Source organism: Diceros bicornis, chromosome 37 (assembly GCF_020826845.1).
Source record: "Diceros bicornis minor isolate mBicDic1 chromosome 37, mDicBic1.mat.cur, whole genome shotgun sequence".
NCBI classification, from domain to species: Eukaryota; Metazoa; Chordata; class Mammalia; order Perissodactyla; family Rhinocerotidae; genus Diceros; species Diceros bicornis.
Window position 1 is genome coordinate 12,468,360 of NC_080776.1, and position 19,554 is coordinate 12,487,913.

Genomic DNA, 19,554 nt, shown 5'->3' on the forward strand with positions numbered 1-19,554 from the left:
TGTAAACACTAAACAGTATGTATCTGTCTCCACGGCTGTATGTAGAAATGTAAAACATATGACTGCATATGAATAGAAAATGTCTGGCAACTAATTCTAAGAACAGGATTAGGGAGAAGTTGGATGCATATTTTTTTTAATATGGAAAGAACAGAATTACTCTTAAATTAAAAATATACATTCATGAAAGTTCTTAAAGTTATTACAAATATATTTTTATCTTTAAAAATAGACATAGAAAACTTAAGAACAATTTTCTGTAAAAGACTTCTATTAATTATAGCAATAAAGTACACATTTTTTTTTTTTTTTTGAAATAATGCTGAAAGCCAAGAAACAAACGTGAGGAAAAATCTATGACCTTCTCAATGCATGAAGGAAAAAAGTTATATCCCTGTGGGTTGGCTTTTATTTAGTTAAATCTGGAATGGGTTTTTATCTATTAAAAAAATAAAATATGCAATGCATGACAGAGCACATTATACTCATGTTAGCAGATCTTAACTATGTGGAACCAAATGTACCAAAATAACTTTCTAGATTAAAAATGATGTTATTTACGCAGTTAAGAGGCCATCACATATGCGAATGATGCTACTTCAAATATCGTTAATGTCAATGTTCCTTACCCCCATGTTTTTTGAATTATTAATTGGAAATTCTACATGCCAAAAATATGAAGTAGTAAAATTAGATTAATCCAGACGGATGACATAAGCTCTCTTCAGAAAACCGCATTCCACATGTGGACACTAAATAATCTTCCGTTATTTGACGGCTGCAGAATTAATGGACAATTTCTCAGAGCTCAAGTATTTCACAAGCTCATAATGAAAATGCTTTTATTAAGTTCTTTATTAAGCAAAGAGTTATATGAAAAACTATAAAGATCTGACCCCTATATCTTAGTAAGTTACAATATAAGACAGATACACAAATGGTACAAACAGACAGCAAATTGAAAGAACAAACCAAATCATAAAACAACAGTAAATTAGTTATGTTCTATGCAGCCATGGTGGTTCAGGGAGAGAAAGGAACAAGAATCTTAAATATATATATTGCAATTAAAGTTAACAAAAAAAATTCTGGATTTCCACATCCAAACTAGGCAGAGCAAGAAGCAGATCATTTTCTGATTTAGAAAAGCTTCAGGGAGAATGTGAAATTTTAGAAACTGTTTTAACAGCAATTCGGGGGCAGAGGAAATGCAGCTGTACCAGGACGGCAGCGACGCTCTGGAGAGAGTAGGAATAATCTGAGCGAGAAGTGAAGGCTTGCGGTTAGGTGTGCTTGCTCAGACAAGCGAGGGAACTGGAGGCTCCCGGGTGGTCAATGGCCTTTAACCTATTCCATCTACTATAATAATTATCAAAACCCCACATTCTTTAAACGCAGCAGTTGAAACTAAAGTGCATGGCAGTTTGATTATTAGGGTTCTCCATAGGTCTCTGTCAAATTGACAACTGGATGACTGTGTCGTGCTAAACCTAAGTCACCCAAAATACTTTACAAACTAAGGCTTCTTTCCTAGGCTGTCATTCCTTGTAAACAGACTCAACCAGTGATACGTTTTCTCCTGCCATTTCTGTGAGCTTCTAGGCATACTGGCCGCTTCAGCGACCATCGTGGTGGTGGAATTCAATCTGCATTTAATAAAAGGCCAGAATGCTGAACGTCGCAAAACATAGTTGCTTTTCTGGGCATGAGGGTTAGCAATTCACAATTGCTCCTCTGAAGTAATTTTTTATTATTTTGTTTATAGTTTAGTTATTCTTGACATGGAACAGAAAAACAAGAGTATTAACAACTGAAACTGACCAATAACTCACACAGCAGCCTGATTTGATAGCTTCAGTGCTGCCTCTACTGACTTCCCTGTTATAAAGCTGAAAATTTAACCCACAGCAGAGTCTGCATTTAACTTCTCATTCTAAAGACAGATGCCACTCTGCCCAACAAAAGGGATAAATCAACTTAGTCTCTTGAGTCATGACTAATTTTTTTAAATCTTGCAGCAACTTCAGATCTTACAACTCAATGAATGTGGTGGGTGGCTCAGCCTCCAAGAACTGGACTATGTCAGACGCAGAGTGGGAGTTTTAATACTTGAGAAGTTTGCCTGACTTGTCACTTCGTCGCTAAATGGGCAGGCTGACAGCCTCACAACATGGATGGTCAGTCCAAAACTCCACATTAACATAAGAAACTGTCCAGGGAGGTCAAACATGAAAACAGGGGTTAGTAGTCTTTCTCTACTCTTACAGGAATGCAGGTCAAACAAAATTTGCATGAGGCACATTGAAATCCAGGAGAGATTCCTTCTCCATTTCCATTTTGGAAGATATGCTTGCCTACACAAAAGGGACGTGAGGCTGAGAGGGTTGGGTTTTTCCTCAATGTTACAAAACAAGTTAGCGGCAGCTGTCACTCCCTTCTTTGTGCTATCAGGGCACCTTGCACATTCCCCTGGAGCTCTATCTGTAAAATCCGTTCACCGGTCTGTCTCCCTCAAGACTGGCAACTCCTTCTCTTATATTCCAAGCAGTCCCTGGCAAAGAAAAGGAACTCAAAAATACTTTGCTACCAGTGCAATGAATGAGACTGTCTTGACCACTCTTGCCACACATCTCCACCCATTTTGAACCAGTAGTTTGGCTACTGTCCTCATTAATGAAAATTTGGGACATTTTCATATTAACTGGAAAACTCCTCTATCATTTCACTTGTTTTTTTTTTTTAAATTTTATTTATTTATTTATTTTCCCCCCAAAGCCCCAGTAGATAGCTGTATGTCATAGTTGCACATCCTTCTAGTTGCTGTTTGTGGGACGCGGCCTCAGTGCGGCCAAGAGAAGCGGTGCGTCGGTGCGCGCCCAGGATCCGACTGCCAGCAGCGGAGCGCGCGCACTTAACCGCTAAGCCACGGAGCCGGCCCATATCATTTCACTTCTGATGGTCTAGATTCTTTTTCTTCAAAATAGTTTCATTATTCAGGAGGAAATGGCCAACGTAACTCCAACAGAGAAATGGTTACCAGTTTGAGAGACAATAAAAACATATGTACTCAATTCATTGAAAAGAAGTGGGTGATGAATCACTCAAAAAAACAACATTCCTATTTTCTTAAGTAAATCCCCACATTAGCACAATTTGGTTTTCTTATCCTAAAAACAACAGTGCACAACAGAAGAAAAACCAATTAAGTCAAAGGTTAGGATAAAAGTGAGCCCAAGTGCCTTAGCAAGGCGACACTAACCCTTTAATGGCCAGCAAAGGTTTTCAAGTCATTCTAGTGGAAAATTCCCAGAGACCTGGATGCTAGGTATCTGGCCTTGGGGATCACTATATCGTAACAGCAAGAGCAAACACCTTATTGTGTGGCTGGGACTGCTCAAAATGCAATTTCATTTAATCCTTATGACAAATCTAATGAAATAAGTGATATCATTATTCCCATTGTAGAGAGGAGGAAACTGAGGCACAGAGATTTTAAACAAATTGTCCAAAGTCAAGCAGCTGGTAAGTGCCAGAACCACGACTGAAACCCAGGCACGCAGGCTGCAGAGTCCCTCTACGGCCTGGCATCTCCTATGGAGTCCTCTAGGCAGACCAGATGACAAGTAGGGAGTCCACATGTACATATCTAGAATAATCCATCAGAAAGCTTCTTTTGTAATGAAATAAAATCTAGGCCTACCTAAATAGGAAACACTCCAAATAAATTAAAGCAAACCTATGTTTTCAAGATGGTGGACTCATTGAGCTCATTTTTACCTCCTCTCATTCCTCAAATCCCATTGATATGATAGGAAATTTTAAAGAAAAGAATAAACCATAATGGTGTGAGACAACAGGCAAAAGTAGCATCAGATGGAAATGGATCGATGGAGAAATAAAGCAGAATAATCACAACTAAAAACAGGTATAAAAGAGGTCTGCTACAGAGACGAGAACTCTTCTTCCTGACGCAACGAAGTGCAGAAGACATACAAATCTCTGTGTTAACAAGTACATGGATGGGTTTCTGGGGTTTGTCACACAATGGCCTATAGCACTAGAGCTTGAGAAGAGCTCTCTCTCAATAGGGCGTTATCTCCAAGCATGGGCCGTGGGGCAGAGAGAAGTCTATGCCTGGGCCTTCCACCTTCCTAAGAAACAGAAGAAAAGAAAAACAGCCAAGGCATCTCCACCCAGGATGGCAATCATGTGCCCCACGCCTACTGCGAAACCTTCCTTGTAGCAACTGTGGGGACCCCAGCTTGCTACTCACCCTCACCCTCCAAGACTCTGAGCTGCCTGCTTGTGAGCATGCCCAGCCCTGCAGAGCCCTGCAGGGAGCGCCTGCAATTAGGGAAGAGGCCTATTGCTGAAATAGTATTACAAAAGCTTTGAGGAAACCCAGTGTAATTAACCTAATCCTATATTTATAAATTTGAATGAATCACCAAGGATCAAGACAACATGAAACTCAAAGAACTAAGATGAAAGGAAACAAGTCAAAGTTAACAGAAAAATTTGACACTGGAATTATAACAAATTTTCAGTTATCTGTACCAGTGGAGGATTTGAGGCACAAGAACCCTCAAAACTATTTGCAGCTGGCACTAAAAATGTTTTCTGATTTTTATTACAGCAGATTTATCATCTAAGAAAAAGTCAACATAGACTGACATGAAAATAAACTTTTATTCTCTAAGGATACATGCACTTGAAACCAAAATTCTGGCCCTAGCTCTAAGTCCAATATTTTATGCAGCCTTGGGCAAATTACCACTTTTCTGTCTTAATTTACCTATATATTAAACGGGGACAATATTTTCTCCCATCTGCCTCATAGAAATGTTTTAACAATCAAAAGAGAAAAAGCATCCTTAAAAATTTTTTTTTGAAAAGTAAAAAGCACCACATAAACATAAGGTGAGGCTATTAACTGAAGACAGGCTGCCAACTGGGGGGCAGACGGAACCCAGCCTTGACTGACAAGTCTGCTATGGACAGTCTACACACAGACAGTCGAGGTGGTCATACCTTTATAATATCTTTTTCCTAAGACAGGCCGATTTACTGCCAATAGTTCTCGATTACATTTGGTAGTTAGAATGATGCCATAGGATCCTCTTCAGGAGAAATTGAGGAAAAGGCCTCTGCTTTTGTCAACTGATTCAAAAGAACACACTTTTTTCTCCAGAATCTGGAGTAAGGCTCACTGTATAAATGCTGCTAGGACTTGACCTGTTAAATCCAGGGAACCAAAGAAATACTGCCAGCAATTTAGTCATTCGACGGCACCGCTCACCAAGAGATGACCACACAGGCAGCTCGAAACAGACAGTTGCTCTTGTATAAGGTTGAAGACACGGAGAAGTTTGAATGAGACAGACTTTCTTGGCAATCAGGTTTAAGTACTTAGTAAATATATTTATTAAATAACCACTGCGTTCCAAATATTGGGCCAAGCAACCTGCTATACTAACACGCCCAGGCCACACTCAAAGGAAATAAAAACTGGTACAACACAGTTATAATCATTTGTACAACAGTGATTGAATGGTCACTGCTAAACTAGAACTACAAGATATCAAGTACGTTAAAATGATATGCATATAAATCATGTGATATAAGAAAGAAAAATATTTCAGGGCGCCACTCCCGTGGCTTAGCGGTTAAGTGCGCGCGCTCCGCTGCTGGCGGCCCGGGATCCAGATCCCAGGCGCGCACCGACACACCACTCGTCTGGCCATGCTGAGGCCGTGTCCCACATACGGCAATTAGAAGGACGTGCAACTATGACATACACCTATCTACTGGGGCTTTGGAGAAAAAAAGGAGGGGGACTGGCAATAGATGTTAGCTCAGGGCCGGTCTTCCTCAGCAAAAAGAGGAGGATTGGCATGGATGTTAGCTCAGGGCTGATCTTCCTCACAAAAAAAAAAAAAAGAAAGAAATATTTCATAGTGCTTTTCAAGTTGAGGTTTTAACAGGGCTCTTCATAAATATTATTAAATTCTTTGTTAAAATTTGCTTTCCATTAAAAGAAATAAGAGACATAACAAATATCTGGACCTTGCTTGGACTGATTCAAATAAATCAATCATGAAAATCAGATTTATGAGACAATTGGGAAAATTTAAATACTAGCCGGATATTTGATGATAATAAGATAAGATAATAGTGTTCGGTTATTTTAACAAAAGCGGTAGTCCTTATCTTTTAGAAAGACATAATAAAGTGTCTGCTGATGAAATACAACGTCTAGGATTTACACTAAAATAACATGAGGAAATGGGTTGGAGTATAGATGAAGGAAGCCTGGCCATGTGTTCATAACTGCTGAAGCTGGGTGCTGGATTCACAGGGATAATTATACTATTTTCTCTACTTTTATACTCAGTTGAAATTTTCATAATAAAAATATGCTTTAGGTATACAAATCAAAAATGACTTCAGTCTTACCTCTGGTAGCATCTTTGACTACAATGTCAGAGATTTCAAACAGTTTCAGAGGAAGGGGCATCTTCCGATTCGCCGCTATGGTCTTCAGGAGGCCGGGAAGAAGGGTAGTGCGTGCCACCTACAGGAGAAGACATGAAACTGCACTGACCAAATAGGAACGGAACAGACATACTGCGTTCGAGACAAAGTGGAAAGACTCCATGGCCTCAAAGGAAGACACTTCTGAAAAATGCGATGCCTCAATATCCAAGTCATTTTTAATTTTTAATTCCAAGACACTAAGAGAACTGAAAGCATTCTGGCTTCCACTTACAAAATGAAAAATCATAAATTTGATTAAGTGAAAAACAAATATTATAACAAATATAATTGCTTTATCCAGGGTTGGTTATTTTATTATCATTTTAAAAATTATACTTAGCTTTCAAGATTTCAAATGTGCAAATTTTCATATCCTGCTTCATTTCACAAAGTAATTGAAGTAGATTATAAGAAATACAAACATTTGTATGTATTTGATGTAGTCTACACAGAAATCAAAATATGACGTACACCTGAAATTTATATGTTATAAACCAATGTTACCTCAATAAAAAAAGAAAAAACAGAAAAACAAACATTTAAATTGATTAAATATGAACTGACCAAATCTTTAAAAACCAGGACAAGGGAAAATGTCAATGCAATTGAAATACCAGGACAATGAGGAAAACAGAACACAAATGTGTGGCACTAGAGACCATGCAGCTACTCTGTGCAGCTTGAGAGTACAGTCTTCACTCAGTAGCCAAACAATAGGAAAAATGTAGAGTTATTTGATGCTTACTATTCATGAGAAATACAAATATACATCCTAGTTTTTTTTTTAGTGAGGAAGATTGGCCCTGAGCTAACATCTGTTGCCAATCTTCCCTTTCTGCTTGGGGAAGATTGTCCCTGAGCTAACACCTGTGCCAATCATCCTCTATTTTGTATGTGGGACACCGCCACAGCATGGCTTGATGAGCGGTGTGTAGGTCCGAGCCCGCGAACCCCAGGCTGCCAAAGCGGATCAGGTGAACTTAGCCGCTATGCCACTGGGCCAGCCCCCATGCTAGTTCTTAAAAAAAAAAAAAAGCAAAACTTCTCTGCTTTTTTCTGTGAAATAAATTTCTCACTCTAAGCTATAGGAGGCACACTAGCTTCCAACACATCACGTTACCGGAAGGGTTTTATGAGCAGTGGTATGACATCATGGTTAAGAGTCTGGGCTCTGCAGTAAGACTCCAATACTTTCTTTTGCCCAGCCTATTGCATGAGCTTCTTTTTTTTTTTAAAGATTTTATTTATTTATTTATTTCCCCCCACAAGGCCCCAGTAGACAGTTGTATGTCATAGCTGCACATCCTTCTAGTTGCTGTATGTGGGACGCGGCCTCAGCATGGCTGGAGAAGCGGTGCGTCAGTACGCACCCGGGATCCGAACCCGGGCCGTCAGCGGCAGAGCGCGCACACTTAACCGCTAAGCCACGGGGCCGGCCCTGCATGAGCTTCTTAAGCCGGATTCTCTGCTTCCGCTCCTGCCACCTTATGGTCTATTACTCTCCACACAGAGAGACCCTTTAAGACTTAAATCAGATCATGGAACTCCCCTACTCAAAAATCTCAAATAGGTCCCCAGCAAATTTTGAATACAACCCATGGCCTATATGGGGCCCTACGTGAATCTGGCACTGGCCCCCACTCCAACCTCAACATCTGCTGCTCCCCCAGCTAACTGCGCTCCAGCCACACACTGCAAGCAGGTTTCCATCGCAGGCCTCCACACTTGCTCTCCTCTGCCTGGTACATTCTTCTTCTCGATTCGCATGTGGCTATTTCCTTCAAGTCTCTGCTCAAAGGTCTTCTCCCACAGAGACTGGCCCTGACCACCCTAGCTAAAAAAAACAGCAGCCCCTCCCGGATCCTGCACAAGTAGTAGTGAGCCCTTAACAGGACTTGCTAGATTGTATGTTGAGGGAAAAAGAGAAGATGTTTCCACCTACCAGCAAGCAGCTATATGCCTTCAACTCAGTGCTTTCTTAAATATCATTCACTTTCCCAACTGGGGAGAAAGTGCCCAGACTATTCATAGAAACAAAACTAAAATGCTGAAAGAAGGTTAGAAGCTTAACTTATTGGAATAAGTAATATAAGCAAGCTACTTTTGTAGACACTTTTCTGAGTTTTTTTCAGTTTATTTTATAGATAAGCCTTATATGCTTATTTTAAAAACCTACACTAATATATATATATTAAAAAAGTCAAACCTGAATCTAATCAAGCTTCTAGATCTACCTACCAATTTACCCGAAATACAGGGGACCACTGGAATGTATTCAGCAAAATCCTTAATGTGACAACTCTACAAGACAAATGACCCAGTTCCTTCAACAAACAAATGAAAGGAAGAAAGACAGACAGAGACAGAGAGATATGGATGGATGGAGGGGCAACCTGTAGATTAAAAGAAACTTAAGTACATCAATCAACTTGGATGTAAGAACCTCATCTGAATCCCAAATCAATCAAAATCAATCAAACTATTAAAAAAAATCGAAACAACTGGGAAAATATGAACAGCGAAAATTTCTCCCAAAGTTAAGAATTATGCAGAAGAAAGAATGGGCTTAGCCAATAAATAGTTACAAACCTACGAACAACTTTACATTTATTTTAACCATAAATAAATATAAACCTGTCAGCCACATTAGTAACGGTAGGAGATATGTATTCATAATGCAGGAGTAAAATACAGAATCTATCAAGTCTAAAAGATCGACTCTCTTTCATCTCTAACATACTTTTTTGTGTGTGTGAGGAAGATCGGCCCCGTGTTAACATCTGCCAATCCTCCTCTTTTTTTGCTGAGGAAGACTGGCCCTGGGCTAACATTCATGCCCATCTTCCTCCACTTTATATGGGATGCCGCCAGAGCATGGCCTGACAAGCGGTGTGTCGGTGCGCACCCGGGATCCGAACCTGCAAACCCCGGGCCGCCGCAGCAGAGCGCATGCACTTAACCACTTGCGCCACTGGGCCAGGCCCTCTAACATATTTTATTAAGAAAAATTGATTCTTACATGTGCAAAGCCACAGCTATTTAATAGTAACATTTAATGTGTTTCTGATTTGTTTTCCTTCCACTTATATAAAATAGATAAGACAAAAGATGTAAACTCTAAAGAACATAACCTTACCACATCTTAAGAAATCCATCAGGTTTGATAAATAAAACTGGGGAAAAATGAAAATATGGAATAAACTCAAAAATTCATTAAGATTTACTAAAAAAATTAGTCTGTCCAAATAAACTTGAATATTTCACATTAAAAAGAACACCACGGGGAAAAAAAAAAAAAAAAAGAACACCACGGGCATCTTTTAAACACAGTAGAAAAGCTAGCAGACTCAGAAAACAAAACATAAAAACTCATTATCACAATCCTTCCAAACCAGTGTAAGGATTCTTTAAGTTCTGACACTAAGCAGAGAGAAAGAATTTATGTACTTGATGCATAACACCACCAAGTAGTTCTTTAAATTAGTCCAGCTCTAATCTGCCACGTTAGTAGGTAGTTCTATAAAATTTAGATTTTTTAAGTTAGATTTAAACATTTTTAGAATTTTTAGAACTAATCCAGCCCCCTACTCTTACAGAAGTGAAAACCAAGATTCAAGGAAACTATCTCAAATCACAGAGTTCAGATATTATTTTATGATAGCAATAACTTTCTTTTTTTTTTTAATTTATTTATTTTATTTATTTAGTGTGTTTGTGTGTGTGTGAGGAAGACTGGCCCTGAGCTAACATCCGTGCCCACGTTCCTCCACTTTATATGGGACGCCACCACAGCATGGCCTGACAAGCGGTGCGTCGATGCACCCCCGGGGATCCGAACCCAGGCTGCCAGCAGCGGAGCGCACGAACTTAACCACTATGCCGCGGGGCCAGCCCCAGCAGTAACTTTCTTAAAAGCATTTCCGTCCAATTCTGAGATTCTCCTTGATTCTGGAAAACACAATTTTTCTCTAAAGCTTGGGTTTAAAAAACCATATAGAATTTCATATGCAAGGAAAACAGAACGCGAGCTATTAGTATCAAACAGATGAAGTCATTAATAAGCAAAGATTTTATAATCTTGAAATGCTTGCTTTTTATAGTTAATCTCCTAATCTATAATGTAAATCATTTAACATTTACTATTAAGGTGGTATCATTCTCATTTAAATACTCCTAAATTCTACATGAAACTGCCAATAAACTAGACAATTATAATGAAAGACACAGGCAGCACAGTCAAGAACTGATATGACAACTAAATTCGAAGTGAATGACTTAATAGGGGTACCGGGAACAGGTGCTGATTCATTTACTACTAATGGGTGGAAAAGAGATGAAATCTGAAAATAGTACTAAAAAATCAATTATGAAATGGAACCTTCAGACAAGAATGAATGGGCTAGACAGCAGAAAGCAAGTAAGAACCACCTATAAAGTTAACCAAGAAAAGACTATAAAAAGTTTTAAGAATTTTTGTCAGCAAAGTATCTACCAACCAAGTATCTAGACTTGGTTGGTTTGATACTATACCGAAGTATCAAACAACCAAGAAGAGATTTTTAAAAAGCTTTAAGATTTTGCCATCTGAGGTATTAATAACTAAAGAGACTTTTCATAATTCGTGTACTGCCTCTCAGTTTTTACCCAAATTCTTATCTACTTACAATTCTTACCTGAAATTCAGCTGTTTTAGGATTACTGATGTGGACTGCCTTTGTTGCAGAGATGTCCAAACCAAGTTTATCAGCAATGTCTTCTTGGGAGCACTAAGAAGTACATACAAAATAGATCAACATGGAAAAGCGATGACTAAATTTAATGTAAAGAGTAACGCTGTGAGTCAACTTATGGTCTCATTGCAATGCAGATTCCCTATATAAATCAGTAAGTTAAGAATAAGCTAAGAAGAAACAAATATTAATTCAGGTCCACAGCAGATGCCATTTAACATTAATAGCTCTCCTACAATGCACTCTAGCCACGATACAGAGCTGGAGCCCACCTTTTACATGGAGATGGTGGTGTACCTGTACTCGGGCCCTTCCTAAGCTAGCCTCCCATTCATCTTTCCAGTCTAATCTCCTACAACTCCCTACCCATTCCCTGAACCTTACGCTTTTCCCTACCTTTACCTGAAATGCCCTCCCCACCCTACGTGCTGCCGTCCCCCAAGGCTCTACTTAAATGACACTTCCTCCTCCTCTTTTATAAAAATATCCCTAGTGACTCCAGTCAGAAATTCTCTCTCCCTCCTTGGGGTTCCTATGGCTTTCTGTTTTGACTACCATTGTAATCCCTGCTAAATCTATACTGACTCGCACAGAATGGTAGGACTGAGAGCAGAATTCAAGTGGCCTGAACTCTGCCCAACATTCTTCCTACTATATCATTTAACGTCTGTGCACATGTGCTTGATAAAGCTCCGGGTAATTAATAAACTGCTAGGCATTCGCCCACCAAAAAGAGAAGAGGCTTGTCACACTCAAAAACCATGATGACAGACAGAAGTTATGAAAATAAAACTCACTGACTACAAGATACATCAAGTCTAATAATAAATGAGATAATGCAAATAAAGTACCTAGCACAAAGGCTCAAAAAATATTAATCATGATGATGATTAATAAATCATCAGTACTAAAAATAAACCATTATCATCTATAGTAATGCTAAATTTTTGAGAAAGAGTTTAAAATCCAGCATGAAAACTGATGTACCATCAGATTACTCAACTATTTTCCCACATCAGGTGATACGCTCATTGCACTGTTCTACAAAATGGTCTTCAAGGGCTAGTTGGTCTGTATTTCACTTAGAAAAAAAGCATGGGTTTACATTCATCTTATGCCAATGTCAGTTCTAATGATTCCTGCTATGCTCTCTTGGGAAGGATCCTGAAGCCAAATCAGGGCACACCAGGAAAAAACTCCTTGATCTGCATGGCTGCAGAAGTGGTGAATGTAGGCAGGCACGCTGGGAATAACCATTTCTTTCTCACAGCTGGAGGAGTTTTTATAACAAGATTTAGATATAATGTGATCAGTTACTTAGGACATGCAATTTACATGATGCAATCTACTCTCAAACTGAACTGTCTATACAAGAAAAAGGCTCCACCGACACATGGCAGTGCAGCTAGGTATGTGAGACCTTGTGCTTTATCATGACGATGGATGATAAGGAATGGAGATGAGCAGCAGTTTAAATCAAGGTATCCTGAAGCGGCAGTAGCTAGTATACAGGAAGGAATGTTTTTTAAATGTGAATATTGACGTGTTTATTTTAGTGTTAGAAAAAATACAAGTAAATGAAGCCCAAAATTTTGACAGACATTAATCTTATAATAAGGCTCAAGTAGGTACTTAGTTTTAAAAGTGAGCTAATTTAAAAGAAAATATTACAACTAGTATGCAGATAAAACAAAAATCATAATGATGAGATGTGAATTACTTACACTCGGGAAGTCAAGGGCTGGGTTTTAGGAAAAGAAGTGCTGTTACTCTCGTGCAAAACTAGATAGACAGCTCAGCGATGCTGAGGTTTACTCATCAAGTATGTAACTTTATAAATACCCTTAATGTTGAAATTCCTTCAGGAAAACTGTTATTACAAATCTGAAACTCTAGCACCTCACTCCTTTTCCCCACAGCGATAAACAATGTATTAAAGTGACTTGGGACAGCTGAAGACTGTTTGTGGCATTCCTGGGGGAGAGTTCTGTCATAGGCCTTGGGAGCAGACAGGCCTGGGCTGGAATCCCTGGCCCACAGCCAACTGGCTGTGTGGAGTGGGGCAAGTTACCTAGATTAACCACTGTATAGACAGGAACACCTACTTCACAGGGCTGCACTGAGAGATGCAATCACGTACATAAAGCCCCTGACACAGGATAAACTCTCCCTGCAGAGCAGCTACCAGTCAGGAGGCAGAGTACGTGCTCCCCTGAGGTGTGTGGGGCTACAGTTACAAAACCAAATGTAAAATTATACTCACATGAAAGTGCAGGGAAAAACAGGCCAAAGTTTTAAGAGCAGTTCGTTCTGGGGAGGAAAGTAGGATCTGAGGTTGGCGGGGAGTTCTCATGGTTTACTCTACATGGTTCTGTAAAGTTCAGTCCTTTAAAATCAACCCTGTACCACTTAACATAATTTAAAAAAAGGAAATACATGTCTCATGCTACTTTTTGTATTCCATTTTACATGAAATCGTTGATGTTCACGACTGTGTATGTATATGTATGTGTGTATACATATATGAATGACATGGCACTAGCAACCCAGCATACATAGGATGAGACAAAAGAAAAGCACTGCTCTAGAAGTCAAAAGGCCAGGATTCTGCTCATGGTTCTCCTGCTGGCTGTGTCAACTCTGCTAGCTAATTGTCCTCTCTCAGCCTCAGGTACAGGTGGTACATCAGTACTCATTGGTACAACGCCTAGTATACAATAGATACTCCATAAACGTTGAACAAATGATTTCTAAGTCATAAAAATGAAGATGTTCAACTAGATCTGTAAGGTCCCTTCTGAGGTTGATATCCTATGAATTACAAATGCATGGTAAAGTGACGTGAGAATTGCTGCATCCCCTTAACAACCCTTCCTGTACTGGTAGTAATTCCCACTACTGCCTTCCGTAAATATTCTATAAGATTTGAGAATTTTAGGGCCAGAGTTGAGTTGGAGGGAGAAAAAGAAGTAGATTTTTTAGTTGTTTTTGTTTGTTTTGTTTTGTGTTTTGTCCTACATCACTAAGCTGCAACTTACTTGAATACTCAAGAACTACACTATAGGCACCAGAGAAACACCAGGCAAGAGAGAAAAGGGAACTACGAATTGCATATACATTTTATTCTTTTCAAATGGTCAGTCTGATGGGGGAGGGGGATTTCCTTCTGATTTTGTAATAAAATTCATTTCCTGATTTAGGCCTTTTATGTCAGCTTTTCAACTCAAAGCAAATGTTTGTGAACATGTTCAAAGACAAAGAAATAAGTTTAATGTGGAACAGTCCACAAGCCCTTAACCAGGGCAGCATCTAGTGGGCACAGCCATAACCAAATTAAGACTAAAAGTTCTAACATAATAAATTTGGTTATGAAATTCATTGTGATCTCTCAACACTTAATGAAACTACAAAATACGTTGTCATCTGTCATTTAAGACACTATTTTTGTCCTTCATGTTTTTCTGTGACTCAAAAAAAAGAAATCTTCAACATTTCTTCACCAGAAATTGTACAATCTCAAGGAACAAAGTCACTCTGGAACCTGGAAATTTTAGCAGTCTAGATTTTATAAATTCCTATAAGGAATCAATAATTCAGAGATTCAAAGCAAATAATCAGCTAATCAGGTAAATGAAAACATACCAGAGCAAAAGTAAGTGCTTCAGTGAATCCAGCAGCTGCCATGTCATGTCTGAGAAGTTCTGTAAGCTTATTAAGAGGAAACTGGAAAAAAAATATTTACTTTACTTCACCTCAATAAAATTTCCTATTTTTTTTAAAAAAAGAGATTCATACAGAACATGTCATTAAAGGAAACCACCCTTCTATCCTTACTAATAAAGTACTGCTAATACCACTATCTCCCACTCCCCACTACTCCCTCCGCCCACCTCACCACCCCAGCACTCCTACACAAACGTACAAACCCCCCTTCCACCTCTCCCACACAGCTTCTGCCTTCGGGCCCAGGGTGAGAAAATGAATCTCCCAGTTAAATACTCACCAAGGGATCCAAACTCGAAACCTGTCTTTCTTCAAAGAACTAATCATCACAGGTTTTCAACTTACTCTAATCAGTTGGACATCTGTTTTGTATCCTCTCCATAGCAAATGCCTCCCATAGCAGAGCATGTCCAAATACTGCTTAATTCCTATGTTCTGTTTTTCTCGAAACCTTCCTGGCAGTCAATAATCAGTTTCTAACAATAAGGAGTGTTTACTTAAGGGTGCAATCTTACTTGATTAGCTATGGTGTATGTTTTCGGTAGAGTCATCTGAATGTTGTTATACCCATAAGCAATTGCTGCATCTTCTACAATATCACATGCATGGATAATGTCAGCTCTGGTTGGAGGGATTTCAATCTCAATCTGATTCCCATCACCGATGACTTCTGACTTTAAACACATCCTGGTCAGAAGCTTGGCAAGATTTTCTGGACTTTCTCTGAAATAGGAATGTACAAACCATAAACTTCACTGGTTTATTTAAAACGTGTTTTTATTTTATTTTAAAACATGCTACTACCTGAAATAGTCATCTTTCTCTTTGAATTCCATTCAACACCAGACATCCTAACTGATGTTCCACCATCACTTCACTTGCTGAGAGGATATCAAAACCCTCTCCAAGCATTCTTTCAGAAAAAGTTACATAGTCTTGTGTGCACTTCACTCTTGAATTCTCTCCAACAGTAAATAAATAAATGAAGTTTTCAGAGCATACCTGATTCCAACTTTTTTGTTAATTAGATCAGCCCTCACCATCTCCTTTCGGTAAGCCAGTTCCTTAAAGAAAACGTGTGAGAAGCTTAAATCATCCCCCATCAGATACAGTGTTAGCCTCTTTCTAATTCAACTCATTGTAGTTTCATTACCCTCCCAAGAAACTGTCATTAGAGCCAGATATTGAAAATAAACGTGGTGTTTCAAAACATTATTATAGATGAATAAGTTTGCTACATTATATTCATATATGAACATTCTACTTGCTAGACAAATAGAACTGCTTGGAAACAATATAAAATGCCAAATATCTTTCTCTTTTCAATGGTCAATCACCATTCTCTCTGTCAAACACTCGTGTATTACCTCATTTCTAAAATGCTTATCAACCCTGAAGATTTTCAGTCTCATCTTATGCAAGCAGGTGTTTATGACCAAGAAAGAATAATATTCAAGTGTCACAATGTACTACCCATCATACTAAGTCTAAGAGTGTTATAAAGACATTTCTTTCTTATCATTTTTCTGGAAAAGCTGAAATCCAGGCTTTTCAGCACCTTTGGAAACGTATCTACGAATATTTCTTAACCTCAAATTACTTTCAGAAGTATAACTGCCACTAGCAAAAAGGCCATAAAACCTGTTTGGACTCAGGTAAGGAAAAGGGGCCAGAACCTTGCTATGCAAAATGCAGTTCTCAGAGCAGAAGCATCATTAGCACCTGAGTGCTTGCTAGAAATGCAGACTCTCAGGCTCTTATAGCTAGTGCAGTTACACCAGACCTGCTGAATCCGAATGTGAATGTCATCAAGATCCCCAGGTGATATGAATGCACATTAGTCTGAGAAGCACTGAACTAGATGCTAATGATTGCAATAGTAATAACAAACCTTTACTGAACAGTTGATGTGAGCTAAACAGTCTAAGACATACTTTTAAGAGAATCTTAACCCTCACAACGGCTACTATTAGGATTCTCATTTTTTTAAAGATTTTATTCATTTTTTCCCCCCAAAGCCCCCGTAGATAGCCGTATGTCACAGCTGCACATCCTTCCAGTTGCTGCATGTGGGACCCGGCCTCAGGATGGATGGAGAAGTGGTGCCTCGGTGCGCGCCCGGGATCCGAACCCGGGCCACCAGCATCGGAGCGCGCGCACTTAACCACCAAGCCACGGGGCCGGCCCTAGGATTCTCATTTTATAGACAGGAATCTGAGTTTTAGATTAATAACTAGTCCCAGATCACAATGGTAAGGTGAGCGTAAGCTGAGTCCTGGTGTTGCTGTATTCCCAGTGCTGAGAAAAACGCTTGTCAGACAATAAGCACTTGGTATACAGTTAATGAATAAACGCATGCATGCATGAATTAACAAACTAATGAATTAATGAATTAATAAACAAGTTCAGGCAGCCTAATTCCAAAGCTTACTCCATTAACCATCAGGCTCTCTGACCACCTGCCACTTATTATCTTCTCTAGTCCTCTTACTCCAAACTCTGTTCTTTTATAGGAAATAACAGAAGACTAGGAAAGAACTTTCAAAGTGTCTGGAAAAATATGCTATTTCATGTGAGGAAAAATCAATTTCCCCCAGAGTAGGAAGGATCATTCTCTTCTGGGAGGACAATCTGAGAAGAGCTGTTCTATTCTAAGTTTAGAAGGAAATAAATGAACAAATGATGAAAACATTGGTGTAGTACTCCTTTTCAGAAAGCCCACCATTTCAAATTTATGAAAGCTCTTCAATGATTTCAAGGAATCATCTGCATAAAGAGAAAAGTGAACCAAATTTTAAGATATAAATTTTCTTCCCAAAAGTACATATTTCACTCTTATTAACACTTGACAATTCTTCATATTAAAAAGAAAAAGAAACTTTTCTCAAATCGACATTATTTTAAAACAAACTAAAAAGCTATTTCTGGCTAACCCCAACTACTACTGTGGTAAACTATGAATGGCCACAAATCCTTCCTCTCTGCATCCACAGCCTTGCAATGTGACACTGCAGGTCCTCCCATCAGGAAATGGAGTCTATTTCTCCCCCAACTCTTGGATCAGCAAAATGACTGGCTTTGGCCAACAAGACATCATGCTTAAAAGCACTTGAGCACTGGACTTGCTCTCCTGCTGTTGGGAATCCTGCAACCACCAGGTAAAGAAGCCCAAGCCAGCCTGCTGGATGATGAGAGACACTTGTCCCCACAGCCAAGTAGACATGTGAGTGAGGCCATCCCAGGTCATCCAGCTTCTGGCCACCAACCAGCTGACTACACACGAGTGAGCCCAGCAGAGATTAGCCAAGCCAGCCCAGACCAGAAGAATTTCCCAGGTGACCAACAGAATCAGGAGACAAACAAATGGTTGTTGTTTTAAGCCACTAAGTCTTGGAGTAGTTTGTCACATAACAAATACTAACTGATAATAGCCACTAAAATCAACTTAAAAAACTGACACTGCCCATAATTTCAGTCATGCTTTCTACAGTTACACATTTATTTTAAATTATAAGTAATACTCTGGAACAAAATATGATTCTAAATGCTAATGTTTTCAAGGAGGGGAAGTTTTGATCCTGGCAGGTTTTTTAACTACTTTAAAAAGCTATTTAAATAGTAGCAACTATTCCAGGCTTTAATTCATTTCATAAATGATAGAGGAATAGTGAAAAATATAAAGAAAAAGAGCCCATCAAAGAATGCCTCACTGAATCAGAACCACAACTAAATGACTGAGATACTGTCATGTGTCAGAATGGCCATTTTTATATTTATAAAGCCACCTTGGGAGAAAAGCCCAGTGAACTAAGAATAATGCTAGTTTAGATTTTTTACCAAGGTCCTGTGTCTTCATAATAACTGTGCTTACTACTAAATTAGTCCTGTTAATACATCTGGAATTATTTATTAGTTACAGTGATGACCTTCGGCAATTGTTAATTCAAGTGTGAATACACTAATTAGGTTTGGAGGACTGAGTAATCTTAAAAGCAGTAAGACTATAAATTACCCAGTTAACTAGATAATAAGAATAAATCACAGGAATTATGGCCATATAATGCTGTGGTATAATGTAGCGTGTTGGGAGCTGAAGTCGGACTGTCTGGGCTTAAATCCTAGCCCCACCACTTAATAGTAATAGGCAATTTATTTAACATCTCAAGGTCTCCAGGTCTTCTTCTGGAAAAGAGCATAATAATAGCACCCACCCTCATAGGGTTAAGGTAAGGATTAAATCCATGTTATGTACACAGTATAGTGCCTGGCATGTGGGTAGGTGGATGGATGGATGGACAGATAGACGACAAGCACTCTATAGCCATCATTATTACTGTCATCATCATCATCATAGTCACTTCTTAAATACTTACCGGAAAGGTATATGATTTTCCATTAGGAAAAACTACCTCAGCTGCTTCAACCCTAAGGAAAAAAAAAAAAAAAAGCCAGAAATAAAATACTTAAGGAAAAAAAAGGGCCATAAATCCTAGAAATGTGTATGGTTAACAAATCTTTCTCTTCGTCTACAACTGTAGCCATAGCACATTCAATCTACTCACAG

At 38.9% G+C, this 19,554-nt stretch overlaps 1 protein-coding gene across 1 annotated transcript in view; it reads right to left on the reverse strand.

Moving 5' to 3' along the window:
- FARSB (phenylalanyl-tRNA synthetase subunit beta) overlaps positions 1-19,554 on the reverse strand; it is a 66,343-nt gene that overhangs the window by 24,583 nt on the left and 22,206 nt on the right. The window contains exons 10-15 of the mRNA XM_058533092.1: positions 19,364-19,415; positions 15,993-16,054; positions 15,506-15,713; positions 14,910-14,990; positions 11,211-11,303; positions 6,457-6,574 (exon numbers count right to left, since the gene is read on the reverse strand). Coding sequence (XP_058389075.1) covers positions 6,457-6,574; positions 11,211-11,303; positions 14,910-14,990; positions 15,506-15,713; positions 15,993-16,054; positions 19,364-19,415 — 614 coding nt within the window. The remainder of the gene's footprint in view (positions 1-6,456; positions 6,575-11,210; positions 11,304-14,909; positions 14,991-15,505; positions 15,714-15,992; positions 16,055-19,363; positions 19,416-19,554) is intronic.